This window comes from Trichosurus vulpecula, chromosome 3 (assembly GCF_011100635.1).
Source record: "Trichosurus vulpecula isolate mTriVul1 chromosome 3, mTriVul1.pri, whole genome shotgun sequence".
NCBI classification, from domain to species: domain Eukaryota; kingdom Metazoa; phylum Chordata; class Mammalia; order Diprotodontia; family Phalangeridae; genus Trichosurus; species Trichosurus vulpecula.
In genome coordinates this window covers 417068063-417082739 of record NC_050575.1, presented here as the reverse complement: position 1 = coordinate 417082739, position 14677 = coordinate 417068063, and the positions used below count along the sequence as shown (strand labels likewise).

Genomic DNA, 14677 nt, shown 5'->3' with positions numbered 1-14677 from the left:
CAAACACTGCACACTTAGGAGAGCCATCCATGACCCCAGGGAGAGAGGAGAAGGCACCTTCCTCCCTTCTGGCAGAGGGGGATGGAGGATATGGGTGGGCAACATACCCACACACCACTCAGGCTAGTTTTACGCAATTGCTTTTTTTCTTTGTTTTTATTCTAGCCTAAGGAATAGGGGCAGGTAGAAAATAAAGGGGGTGGCCAAACAAAAGCTATCAACAAAATTAATTAAAAGCATCCCAAAATAGTTTCACAGCATTGAAAGGGAGCACAGAAGCCACGCTGCCCACACCTTATGACCTGGAAGTAGGTCACGATCCTACCTCTCCCCAACAACCCCTCTCAGGACAGCCAGCCAAGGAGGCCAGCCATTCAGCTTCTGGACGCTTCTTTTCATTACCACTTCTTCTTTCTTCCATTGAGCTTAAATTTGCCTCTGGAGACTTCAAATCCTTTCAACAAACACTTGTTAAGTGCATCCCACACAGCAGAGACGTCTTTGCCCTCAAGAGCTTCTACTCTACCTTGATAATCATTCTTGCCCTGCACCATTGTTGGGGGGCACTGAGACCTCCCCACGGCTGTGCCCAGGAACCTGAACCTCCTCTCCTGGCTCCAAGTCCGGGTGAATGAAGAAGTTTTATTCTGTGATTCCCCAAGGTGCCTCCTAATACCTTGGACACAAAGTTTGTGACACTGGATGGAACACCTGGGCCTCAGCCTGAGCCTGGAGAGGGGAGCCGCTGCTGCAGGTAACAGGTGGAGGGGGTATAATCACACCTATTAGATGGGCAGGATTTCTCAGGAAACGGCTGCAGAATTAAAATCCAATTAAGGCACTCAGGAAAGGAAGCCTATGGCTGCTCGTTTAAAGACAGGAAGGAGAAGAAGGAGAAAAGGGAAATGAGAGAAAGAAGAGAAAGATAAAAGCTTCACATCACAAAAAATATATCCCTGGCTAAACAAAGTCAGAGCAACCCAGGGGAGGCCTGGGCTCCTCAGCCAAGAGGCCTTCTCAAACAACTCCCATTGGTGACGCTGCCCGTCCAGGAGATTCCCCGCCGAGCCGAGGGCAAATGGCAAGCTGGTGAATCCTCCTGAACTCCCGGCCAGAAGGAAGAGAGCATCCCAGGGGATGCCGTGGTACAAGCTCTGCCATTTACTGCCTTTCTGATCCCGGGGGACTCCCTTCCTCCCTGGGGGCCTCGGTCTCCTCATCTGTAAAAGAAGGGGATTGAAATCTAAGGCCCCAGATCTCCACCCCACGAGCCTGCATCTGCCATATTACACCACGAGGGGGTCACAGGCACAATGCCCTTCACGTACCTACTCACATCAGGCACCTGATGAAAGGATGGCTGCTCAAGGAATGAATTCAAGATAGGGACGAAGCTAAACCCTCAAGGAGGGAGGAAACTTGGGACGTTGGAAGGGCTCTCTGAGGGTCTGACTCCAGGCCACTTCATGGCTAGCTGTCCCCATGTCCAGGGTACTCGGCCCCTTGGCTTCCTCCAGAGCTCAGCTCAAATCCTGCCCCCTACAAAGAAACCTAATTCCTGATCCCCTCCCCCACCCTACTAGAAGATGCCTCCGCCTCCTTGATGGCAGGTACTGCGCCCTGGCCTTCGGTGGTATCCCCTGTGCTTAGCGCAGTACCTGGTACATAGTAAATGCTTATTAACTGTGGACTAAAAGTAGAAATCATTTCATCATTAATATTTACTGATCTCAATTCAACAGCAAAAACTGCTTCATTTATTTAAATCCTTTGACATCATACATGCAAAGTACAAGGTTTACTGTAAAACTGTGAGCCTTACAGAGCTATATGCACGTGAACTCTTTTCATATTTATCTATTTTCATATTTCTCTCTTTGTCTTAAATGCTTGTGTCAATTCCCTAGATAGCTTGGATATTATTACTTTATTACAGAAGTTGGATGAAAAAATGTTTCCACTTCACTGCTTCTTTTTATTCAACCTACGCTGACTTTGTGCATTTTTAGAAATTTTTATAAAATTCAAACTGTCCATTTTGTCTTAAGTAAGGTCCTCCACCTTCCATGTTTATGGTGACTGAATGTCAGCTGGAAGGGGAACTTTAGAACTGAAAGGGTTAGAGCCAGAAGAGATCTTGGAACACCGCATATGGGGGTTAGAAAGGCCCTTAGACACCATCTAGTCTGGCCCTCTCATTTGCCACGTAAGGAAACTGAGACCCGGATATGCAAAGTGACCTCGGTACAGCCCAAAGGAAGAACACTATGTCAGAAAACTGGCTGTTTTTATAAACAGATGATAGGATCAGCTACAACCACAAATGCAGATAAAGCAAAGGCAGAAATGTAAACATTCTAAGCCACACGTTGTCTTTTGCATTAAAATGAAGAAGAGCTCATGGTGGTGGGCGCTAAAATAACTTTTTAAAGGAAACATCCGTATTTTGACCCATATTCTTCATGCACCAGTTAACTAGAAAATTACAAAACCTGCTCAGTTGAGATAAACAGCAGCACAGGGATTACTCCTGACCCATCTCTGCTGCCACCCCCACAAGGGGTGAGCCCCTGGAATTCTGACGAGGGAGGCCTGCTCCCAGGAAGCCGCGGCAGTACCTGCCTGCCAGGGAAGGAGCAGCCTCCAAGAAAACGGCCTGGCGGTGTTCCCAGCACCACACTGATTGAGGGGGGAGGGAGGAAGAACCTCCTCTTACAGCACCTAGAGGTAATTAAATATTAAGGCCCTCTTTGATGTATGCAAAGTCTGACTAAGAGGATTACCAGCCACACTGAGGGTGGCAAACGCACATTTTCTGGTAATTGAACTTTGCAATATCATTATCTTTCCTTATCTTTGCTCATTAAGAAACTATCTTTAGTCTCCATGTTACCTGAACTCCAACCAGGACCTAGGAATGCAGAAAAGGAAGGATGGTTCAGTGTAAAGGACAGGCCAGCCTGCGGGTTAGGAGCTGGCAGGTGAAGGAAGCCTGGTCTCCCCCTGGCCAGGCCGCTGATCTCATAGAATATAAGTGAGTCGCCACCCCTACATGGCCTGAAAAGGCATCATCACCCCCACCACATCCTAAGACATGGCCCAGGCCACCTCGGACCCCTCTCAAGGGAAGGCCTTGAGCAAAGCCCAAACCTGCCTCGGTACCTCCCACCTTCAGGGGCCTGCGTGGAACAAGTCATCCTTTCAAATGATGCTACCACGGGCAGAGCCTCGACTATAAGGACACTCAGCTTTCAATGAGCATGGGCAGGTGGGCACATGAATATATGTGAGTGGGCAAGGAGAGGCAACAACCAATATCTACAGAGGTTTAGTTAAGGTTTGCAAAAAGCCTCACAAATAGTGTGTCATCTGAGCCTTCCAAAGATCCTGGAAGATAGGAGCTGTTACTGTCCCCACTTTACAGTTGAGAAAACCAAGGCAGACAACGGTTACATGACTTGCCCAGGGTCAACTAGCTAGTAAGTGTCTGAGGCTGGATTTGAACTCAGGTCTTCCAGACTCCAGGTCCCATGCTCTATCCACTTTGACACCTAAGGTAGGGTGTGTGTGTGTGTGTGTGTGTGTGTGTGTGTGTGTAGACCCGATGGGCAGGCGGAAGCCCTTCTGCCAAACAGGGGCTTGTACTTGATAGCAAAATGAATAAATGAATGAAAAAGCATTCATTAAGTACTCATTATGTCCCAGACACCGTGCTAAACACTGGGGCACTAATAATAAAGGTCAGCGTGGCAGGTCATTAAAGCAGCAGAGAACTCTGGGAGCAAAGGAAATGAGGCCAGAGAGTGCAAGAAGTCTGGGGAGCTCGCGAGTGGTGCAGGTGGGCCTTAGACCTAAGAGGGGGACGGGAAGTGGGGGGAGAAGAAGATAAAACGAGGTTAGGGCCAAGTCACGGAGCCTGGCCTTTATTCCCAAGGCCACCTGAGACCCCGCTAAGAGGCTCCTAGGGCAGCCACACAGAAAGAGCCGCTGCCGGCTCCTCCTGGCCATTCCCCTCCCCCACTTCACAAACCCAACAGGACGGCTGGTAGGAAAACCAACATGGCAGCTCCCTGCGCTGGGATGAGGTGAGTCCCTACCAACAATCCCTGCAGGGACAGAGAAGACCCAGGCTCTCTCATCTGCCCTGCCATTATGTGCCAAGGTCTTCTCAGCCTGACCATCTGCCCTCCGGACCCCCAGGAACTGCCAAGACCATGCTGATGCCCCCGAGAGCCTCTGGGCCATGTTATCTGTTCCCACCACTGTAATAATCCCCTTTATGTGTCTTGTCTCCTTCAATCAGAGTGTATTGTCTCCTTAAGAGCAGGAATTGTCTTGTTCTGTGTACCCGCCACTTAGCACAGTACTGGGCATACAGTAAACACTTAATAAATAATTATTCATTCATCTGCATTACATTATCTGATTATTTGAAGTAAGGAGGCCTTCATGCAAAACACTGATCTTTCCTATTCTGAAGTCAGGCTCAGAATGCCTCCCTATCTGTCTCCCAGTTGTATTGTTAAGATGGCTGAAAAAGTGGATGGGAAAGTTCTCTGGGCTAAGCTCCAAAGGGTTATTAGTCACTTTAAATGTTTCTGAGTTTCTACAAAAATGAAGAATAAAGGAAAGAAAGGAAGAAAAGGAAAAAAGAAAGAAGGGGGAAAGGAAGGAAGAGAGAGAAAGACAGGAAGGAAGGAAGGAAGGAAGGAAGGAAGGAAGGAAGGAAGGAAGGAAGGAAGGAAGGAAGGAAAGGAAAGAAGGGAAGGAAAGAAAGAGAATTAAACATATGCTAGTCACCTCTCCAGAAGATTATGCTAATTACCCACTTTTGACTGACACTCTTAGTGGCTCTGGTGAGACAATTCAGGGGCTCCTTGATGCTCCCACCTCCCACCCCAGGGAGGAGTGTGAATCCCCAAGTTGCTGGAGAGCCCTGCTTCAGGCTGGTCCTGAGTGTCAGAAGGTGATGGATTCCTTCTCATCTGGCTTAGGGAACAAGGATGACGAGGGTGAGGGTGAGGATGAGGATGATAGCCTTTATATAGCACTAAGGCTTGCAAAGCACTTTACTAATATCCCCTTTGATTCCTGCAACTCTGGAAAGTATTACTATTATACCACTTTACAGATGAAGAAACTGAGGCAGAAACAGTTAAGTGACTTGCCCAGGGTCACCCAGCTACTAAGTGTCCGAGGCTAGATTTGAACTCTGGACTCCTTGACTCCAGGTCCACCTCTTGGCAAGGTGAGCCATTCAGCCTCTCACAACGCAGACACGTTACTCTGAAGATATGCACATTTAAATTGCATCTGCTACTACCCCATTTAAATGGGATGCCCTCCAAAGTCAAACCTCAGTGCAGGGCAGTGAGCTTGCATCTCATTCACAGAGCTACCTGTAACTGATGGGGTGCCTGGGGGGTCTATGTTTGGACCCCAGTTCCAAAACCACATCTCTCCTTAGACTCAAAACACTGTCCCTAGCAGTTTCTCTATAGCAAAACAGGACAGCATGTCCTAGAAAAACACTTATCTCTCTTCCTGATACAGTGGCCAGCTGTACCTACAGAATGTATCAGTCTGAACCAGTTGTGTACTTGCTGAACTGGCCGTCTACTGGGTCAAAACAATATTTACTACTCGCTGACCTATCATATGCATGCTAGACCTAGACATATGTATACTCCCTTACATTTATCTTGTCTAAAAAGACACTGATGGGAGCAGCCTGGGTATTTCCCAGTCAGCCCTGACCATTAGTTGACTTAGTGATGTTTCGAGCCTAAAACCACACCTCCATGTAGCCCCTCCTTGGGCTATTTCCCAGTGAACTCTGGGTACAATACCTGCACAGTAGATACAAAAAGTATATGTTCCTTTAAGAACTGACTGCCCATTAACCACTCCCTAATCCCATCCCAAATCACCTAGCTAACATATTTGGCACATGTTTTACTAAAGTTTAACTGATATAAACTTTACCTGCACCTGTCTAAGGTTGTAGCTTCCCTAAGAAATCTTGCCCACTGAAAAGTGTAATAAACCTTTGCAACGTTGACTTAAAGAATACTTGAGTCTGTGAATTCATTCCAGATGGCCCTGCCCCTCTCCAATACTTGGGTCCTTGAGGGGTACTCCAGTCTTGGAGTTCCTGGACTTCATCCCACCCTCCACATAACCATCATTAGTGGGCATAACCACCAGCGGCCACTACAGCCAGAGGCTCTAGTGTCCTGTCTCAAAATGGGAGAGTGCAAGATACACTTCCCTCACCCCACCTCTGCTCACTCCGTACCCCCATCTGCTGAGCTAAGACAAAACTACTGCACATGTGACTCCATTTACTGGTAATCACTGTATTCATGATGTTCTTACAAAAATAAGCATTAATAAAGCACCTCCTGGATCCTGAGCACTTGCTAGATCCTGAGAAGTTAGAAGTGGGGTTATAAAGCCCCTATGCTCCTAAAGGTCAGTCTTGCAAAGCCAGATCACACTCCACCCACTGTTACAAGGCACACCCCTTCAATGCGACATGAGGTTGCCAAGGGAAGACGGGGCAGTCAGAGGGTACCAAAGGAGAAAGGAAGAAGGAGGAGAGGAGGGAGCCAGGGAAAGCACAGGGAGAAGCTGCTCACCTGTGTCTGGGGCCACGTGGCCTTGAGAATGGCTTCTGTCCGGAAGAATACCAGCAGCTTCCTGTCCTCGTCCGTGAGATGAAAGGAGCGCTCCATGCTCTGCAAGACCTGAACCCGTGGCTTGACAGGCAAGGCATCATTGGCACAGAAGGGCCGGAACCACTCGAGCAGGTCATCGGACGAAAGGAGCCTTTCTCTGAATGCCAAAAGCAACACTCTTAATGCACATGGAAGCTTATAGTTAGTCATGCCTGATCAGGCTGTGGGCCTGCGGGCTGGGCGGAAAGACTGTGGCCCCACTGAGTGCCTTTTTGGAGCCTTCCCTGGGACACCTGAACCCCTCCCCAAATAAGGCCCAGACAGAAGGATGAGCTGGATTAAGAAGGTGGGCAGTCATCAATATGATGGTGCCAGATTCTCTCCCTCACGGCAGCCTTCTATGGCACCAGAGCTCACCCACTGATGCCCCTGGACCTGCTGGTGAAAGCAGGGCTCACTCACGTCACAGGCCAAAGACCCGGAGTTGGAGGGAGTGGAGGAGCAGGCCAGGGAGATTAGTGAGCAGCAGAACTAGCATTTGAACCCAGAGCTTCTGATGGCAAATCCAGAGCTCTTCTCACTACAGTGAGAGGCAGCTGGGTGGCGCACTGGAGACGGTGACGGGCCTAGTCAGGAAGTTGTTGGCATTCAGGTGTTTCAGTTGTGTCCACCTCTTTGTGGCCCCTTTTGGGGTTTTCTTGGCAAAGACACAGCAGTGGTTTACCATTTCCTTCTCCAGTGCATTTTACAGATGAGGAAACTAAGACAATCAAGGTGAACTGACTTGCCCAAGGTCACACAGCTAGTAAAGTAATCATTTGACTGGAATGGCATTGAATCTACATTCTATTAACTCAGCCCAAACGTGAAATAAGCCCCTCCCTACTTAGGTAATCCTTTGTTTCTATAAAGTTTTATAATTTATTCATACAATTGTGTGCCTTGGAAAGCAGACCGCAGATCATTTATATGCTATGTAGTGATTTTGAATGGAGTGTCTTCTATCATTTTCTGCTGGGCTTTGTTGGTAGTGTACCAAAAAAACTAATGATTCACGTGTGCTTATTTCAGAGCCTGCTACCTTACTGATGTTATTAGTAGTTTCTGTTCATTTTAGGCGAATCACTAGAAATCTCTAAGAAAACAATGAAATCATCTGCAAAAAGCAGTAATTTTGGCTCTTCTTTGCCTCATTTCCTCAATTTCTTTTTCCTAACTTTTTGCTTTAGCTAATATTTCCAGAATTATAACAAATGACAGAGGTGGCAGTGGGCATCCTTGCTTTGTCCTTGACCTTGCTGAAAAGGCTTCTTATATTTTTAATCCATTACAGATAATGTTAACTCTGGGTTTTAGACAGATACTGGTTACTATATTAAGGAAAGGCCCATTTATTCTTTTGCTTTCTAGTGTCTTTAATGGAAATACATATTAAATTTTGTCCAAAGCTTTTATTATGTATCTATTGACATAATCACATGAGTTTTATTATTTTTAATATAAAATACCATTATGTTTACAGCATTCTTAATATTGAACTGATCCTGCCTTCTTGTTTTAAATCCAACTTGGTCATAACGTTTATTTTTAAAATCTGCTGCGTTGAACATCCTATCATCATTTAGCTCCTTACGGATTCTCAAATTTGATTATCTTTCTATGTTTCTCTTGACTCCTGCGTTTGTATTTTAAAACTTTTATTCAGCTCTGATCTTTTCTTCAGGAATATTTCACAATCCTGTATTCTATTCTATTCTATTCTATTCTATCCTATCCTATCCTATCCTATTCTATTCAAGGCTGACACCTCTCCCTCAACCCCACTAAGGATTATATTCAGTTTTTCAGGGTAAATTATTCTTGGCTATAAGCTTTTATCTTTCACCCTTTGGAGAAGAGCATACCAAGATTTTCTCTGCTTTAGAGTTGTTGCATCATAGTCTTGCAAATTGCATGATCCTTTTCTACTTTTCAGGAGTCCACTACGTGAGTAAGGATTTCTACCTTCTCCTCAAAGCTACTTATTCTCTAATTTTTTTCCCTTAAAAGCTTGAATATCACATAAAACTTTACTTTGTCTCTTGCTTCATTTCTTCTAGCCAGTCTTGAAGTCCTTGTGGCCAAGCCCTTTCTTGCCCTGAAGATCTCCTTAGGTCTGCTCTGGTTACTGTCTTCTGGGTTTATCTCATAGGCTTCTCTTCTTCCTCCTTATTTTCTCTTGCTGACTCCAATTTCAAGCCTCTCTTTCACTATGTACAGGGACTCTGTGGTAGGCCTAGACTCCACTCCCTCTCACACTCCTATAGCGGGGAGCAGGTACCACTTGGCTAAGTTCCATCTGGACACCACAGTTGTGGCAGTGCTGGAGACAAGGACTAGGCCCTCCCCTGGGCCAGAATCCTTTCTTTCTGGGGAGTTTTAACATGGGTTTTGACCCTGGTACTTCCCTGTTTCCTTCTCTTACACAAACCTCAGCTAGCAGGTGGTTCCATCTGCTGAAAGACCTGGAAGCAGACCTTGTGCAAGGTGCCCAGTACTGGTCCCGTCTTTCAGGATGGCCCTGGTTGAAATGATGGTTTCAGGCCCCTTGGTGCCAGGTTCCCAGGAAGTTTACTGGCCCCAGGACATGTGGTGTAGCTGAAGCTTGCTTACTCCATACTGCACTGGCCTCAACCTCTGAAGTGATTCCAATGAGGGCTACCAGGCATAGTGTCCTGCACCTTCCAAGGCCCCAGACAAGCACATGCTTCCAGTACAGTGAGTCCTGAGGGACTGGTCCTAGTTCCCCCATCCCCCACCTCCATTCTAATGGTCCAAGGCTGAAATTCACTGGTTCAGGGAACTATCTTGTCTGTGATCACAAGGCCACAGGCTTCCAGCACTGTCTTGGGCAATCCTGGCTGGATGGAAAAGCTTGTATCTTTCTTTGAGTATTTTTTATCATTCTTCCTTCTGATGCATTTTTAGAACTTTGCTAGAAGGTTTGTGGGAGACCTGGGCTCCTCTAGGATCTTTCACATAACTGATAGCTTATTTTAAATCAAGCAAAATATATGTGTGTGGGGTGGGGGTATGAACATGATGTTTTATTGATATACACACATCAAAACACACATAATGCCATATTGTAGATGGTGCTGCATGTGTATAACTTATAGTCTTAAAAGTACTGGGGTCCTGGGATATTGAGAGGTTAACTAGCTTGCCCAGGGGCACATGTATCAGAGGCAGGACCTCATCACAGCTTGTCCTGATTTCAAAACTGGAGCTCTACTAAAACTCACTACCTCCCCAAGAATAGAAATTACTAAGGAGTGGCCACTGGCCACTAGGGAAGGAACTTCCATACTGGGAGTTCTCCATCCAGCTGAAATCATGGGTACACACACACACACACAAACACACAAAGATTAATAACAGTTTTCAGAGTTTGAAAAGCCAAAATGGGAGGGAAAAGGTGACCCAGTTATTACTGATGTATTTTTGCAGAGTGAAGATTTAAGAATAAAAGGAAAGCATTACTTAATAAAGAAAAAATGAGCCTAACATAAAGTTGGAATAAAAGATGGGGCTGAATGATAAATCATTAGAGAAGATCCTCCATATTACAGTGTAAGCCCAGCATGTATGGGTCAAGCTCCCTGCCCCCTTTTCCAAAGTTTTGGACTCTCCTGCTTAGAGACTGACAGGCCTGAACAAAGAACAGGAAACTCTTAAGACAAAGGATAGGAAATAACTCCTCTCCAGCTGAAGAAACTTTAACCTGGCCAGCGCGAATCCGAATCCAAACCTAACCTAGCTTAATCAAACAGGGGCCTCGCAGAAAACCTATTCAGCTACAATTCCCATCTGTCCAGCACCTGACTGAACACAAGGTGCTTGGCTCTTAAGAACCCCACGCAACTGTCGATGGGCTTGGTCATCCTCCTGAGAGGTTGAGGAAGGTGAGACACAGTGAGGTGACCTGACCTGGCACCCGTGACCCAAGGAGTGAGACTGAGGCCTTTAGGCCTCCATTGCAGGCTTCTAGTCAGAACAAAGCCAAGGAACACATTTCATAGTAGAGAAAAATAAAGCCGTGTAATTAATGAGCCGTTTTGAGGGCTGTGGGAATTTTTCTGTTATGAACAGGAGTAGGAGGGTGTGGGCCTGGTGAAAGGACAAAACAGAACCTGAGGAGGAAGGGAAATCAGCATTAAATGAAGAAAGGCAATTATTGGACACAAAACCTGCCTCAGTGCCTCTCCAATTTCTATCCATTCATTAAAACCCCAACCAAAGCTGCGTCCTCCACAAAGCTTTGCAGATACACACAGGTCACTGCAGGGATCCCACTGGACCTGGCCTCCCTCCATGGGGGCGCTTACCCCAGCTGGATGGCACCAACCTCCCATCACACTCTACTCACACTTTCCTAAGGCACTGACCATGACACAGTGTGAAGAACAATTATCAAGGTCTCCTACCTCGCTTGTGGACAGTAAGCCCCATAAAGGCAGACTGCATCATGTCTATAATATATACCTTGTCCCAGGACCTAAACCATGCTTTGCACATAGTAGGCATCTCACTGGTACAGTGAAAAGTTCACTGGCTTTAGCCCCAGAGGATTCAAATCCTGTCTCTGATGCTTACTTAATACCTATGTGACCCTTGACAAGTGTCTTTATCTCTCTGGGTTGAACCAGATGGCCTTCAAGGTCCATTCTGGCTCCAAATGTATGATCCTATGAGTCTATGAATAAATGTTTGTTGATTTTATCTGAAGGCATAAAGGATAAAAGCCTGGTCAAAGGCTTTCTACTGTCTAGAAAAACACGTTAGTATTTGAGTTGACATCTTCCTCATGGTGGCCCACTTCAGAATGGATCTTCACAGTAACTGAGCCACCAAAATTGAATGCTGTGAAATTATAATGACCAGACTTAACTCCAATAAGAGATATGAGAAGGCTCCTTCTCCACTTTCCTGCAGAGGTGGGGGACTATGGATAGGGAATGTTATACACAGGCTCAGACTTTTTTCAAGGCTGATTAGCTTTGCCAAACTGTTTCTTTCCCTCTTTTTTATTCATCATTATAAGGCATGGCTCTTGGGTTGGAAAATGTAAGTGATGTAAAAAATTAACCATAACAACTTTTTAAAAAAATGAATCTCACTGACTACATTCAAAAGCATATATCAAACTGAGAAGAGGCTTCCACAAAAAAGGAGAAAGAGATTTCTCTGTGCTCATACAGATTCTTTAATGCAGATGGCAAAGAGGATTCCAACTCTACAATGCAGTCTAATATTCTGAACTGAATACTTCATGGTTTAGCAGGGTGGTAATTATAAGGCGCTGTCATAGTGATATGAAGACAATTACATGGAATATAGCAGGATGTCACCTCCCCCACTGGAGACTCTGTTGTATGCACTGATTAAAGTCTGGGCACAGATGGAGGGAGGCAAGAGCTCCATTGTCTCAGGGTCTGGGCCACACCGCAGGATGGACACTGGCAAACAGGGCCATGTCTAGAAGAAGGTATCCAAGACTACGAAGGGATTAAAAGTCAGGCTATACAAGGGTCAGCTGAAAGAACAAGGAATGTTAAATGTGTAAGTGAGAAAACCATTGTAGTCTACAGTCACCCCAAGGGCTATCAGATGGAAAAAGGACTTGATTTACTTAGGATGGCTGGCACAGAGGTCAGAACCAGGAACAGTGGAAGGAAGTCATGAGCTGCAACATTTCAGCTCCACATGAAGAGGGATTTCCTAACAATTTGAGCTGGACAAACCAGCACGTGCTCCCTTAGTAAGTAGCCAGATCTCCATCATCGGGTGGTCAAGCAGAGGCCAAGACAGCCATCCATCCAGAAAGCTCCTGGGGGTGATGGACAAGATGGCTCCTAAAACCTGATTCTGACTCAGATCCATGACAGTGATCAGGGAGAGAAATGGCACTAAGATGGCATGGCTTTTATTCACCCAGCACTCCCAATAAGAATGAAGTCAGTCTCTGTGAAAGGCTCTGCAAACTTTGAGAGAAATGTCAAGCCTCACCAATGCTGCTTCCATTCTCTTACTGGACCTCAGATTTCATGGTAAGGAATCGTCCTCTGACCACCTCAGAGGACATGCCCCATGGGATGGGTGAGACTTGAACCTAGGTCTTGGGGAGCCTGAGGCAGGCTATCCTGCTCTATCTCCACCCTGCTGCATTGTTACTGGAATCCCAGGGTCTTCTGGAGGGTCTCCACACTGCACTGTCCACACACACTTAGCAGAAGCATTTTTGGACCAATTGGAGTCATCGTGATGGTGCTCACACACAATGGAGCCCACAGAGGCGCCAAGCTGGTGGTTTATCCGAGGCACGTTGGCTCCTCGCGCTTTGCTGCTGAGTCAATTTGTCGGTGTTCAGAGTTCTTCCATTTCCTGTTCCTCCTATCATCCACCATTTAAAATGACTGTTGGTGAGCCTACTTCTAAGAGCTGCCTGGCCTTCCCTCCTCAAACTGTGGCAGGGATCTGCAATGGAAACCAAACACCTGAGCCCGTCAGCATGGTGGATGGAGGAAGAAAGAGTTGATGAGAAATGAATAAAGCCAACAGGCTGGAGGGCGGCACCATGGAGATGATGGGGAGGTGCCTAGGGAGCACATACTTCAGTCCTGATTAGGGACAGCTACAAAGATGAGCTGGCTAATTAAGTCAGCTCATTAAAAACTGCAATACCCAGAACATAACACAGTTTGTTGAGTGTGGTTTGGCCACTGAAGAGAACAGCAAGATGTTCACCCTCTTTGTCCTAGATACTCTGTCCTTGGTATAGTCCAAAGATGCATGACCAATGGTGATTTCACTATCACACTGGTAACTCATGCTGCACTAGCAGGCCACTAGGACCCTCAGACTGCTTTCAGACTAACTGCTAGCTAGCCAGGCTTCCCCTCTTATACAGGAGCTGACAGTAAGAGTTTATATGCAGACCCAGGACACTCTATGCGGCTTGGTTAAGCTTGGCACTTTAGCCTGTCCAGATTATCTTGGATCCTGACTCTGCTCTGCCACCCAGAATAGCCGTTCTTTCTCCAGCCGACTGATGGTCCATTTCCATGCAAACCCCACAGAAAGCTCTTGGTGCTGAGGCTTTGGAACAACCCTTTAGCATCATATAATCAAACCCTGACAGTGGAAAAAGCCCTCTCTGTGATGTCACAGAGCTCTTGAACCCTGAATTCCTCCTCTTTCTCATCGGCTCTCCCATATGACGATGATGATATTAAAATCATCCTAATAGCCACAGTCCCTTAGCACACTGAGGTTGGCCAAGGGCTTTAATTACATGGTCATTAGGTCACTCCCACTGAAGGTACAGCCATCCCTCTGCTCCCTCTGGCTCAGACCCCGATTGGCCTCCTCTCCTTGGTGTCCCCCACCCCGCACATCCAGCCAGCCTCCAAATCTTGACGTATTTCCCTTCATGGCATCTTTGGAATCTGCCCCATCTGCGCTCTCACAATGCCAGCATCGCTGCTCACTCTGTCATCACGAGTCTCCCTTCCTCCAGAGCCGCCCACTCTCTCTTCCCAGGCACTGCTGCCAACTCCGGCACTCTTCCCCTCACCCACCTGCAAGGGCTCCCCATTTCTTCAAGGAGCTCCAGCTTTGCAGCCCCTGCCCCAATCCAATGACCAAGCTAAAGCAGGCTTCTCGCCGGTTCTCCCTCGTGACACTCCTCCTCCATCTCGAGGCCCCGATACCTGGAAGGTCTTCCTTCCTCACCTCTAAGAGGCTTCTCTGGCACTACCTTCGAGGGGAAGCCTCTTGGGATCTGTATTTGCCTGCTTTGTCCAGATTGTCTTCCCCATTAGACCGGACACTCCTCAGAGGGAGGAACTGTTGCGTGCTTTGTTCTTGCGTCCCCAGCCCCAAACGCTGTGCTCGCTTCACAGTTACTAATGACTCATGGTTCAGTCCTCAGAGGCAATGAGCCTGGTTCTCTGCCT

The 14677-nt window shown here is 46.8% G+C and overlaps 1 protein-coding gene across 1 annotated transcript in view; it reads right to left on the bottom strand.

The window, feature by feature from the left end:
• Positions 1-14677, bottom strand: part of NBAS (NBAS subunit of NRZ tethering complex) — a 271212-nt gene that overhangs the window by 42670 nt on the left and 213865 nt on the right. The window contains exon 48 of the mRNA XM_036750476.1: positions 6642-6837. Within this exon, the coding sequence (XP_036606371.1) occupies positions 6642-6837 (196 nt within the window). The remainder of the gene's footprint in view (positions 1-6641; positions 6838-14677) is intronic.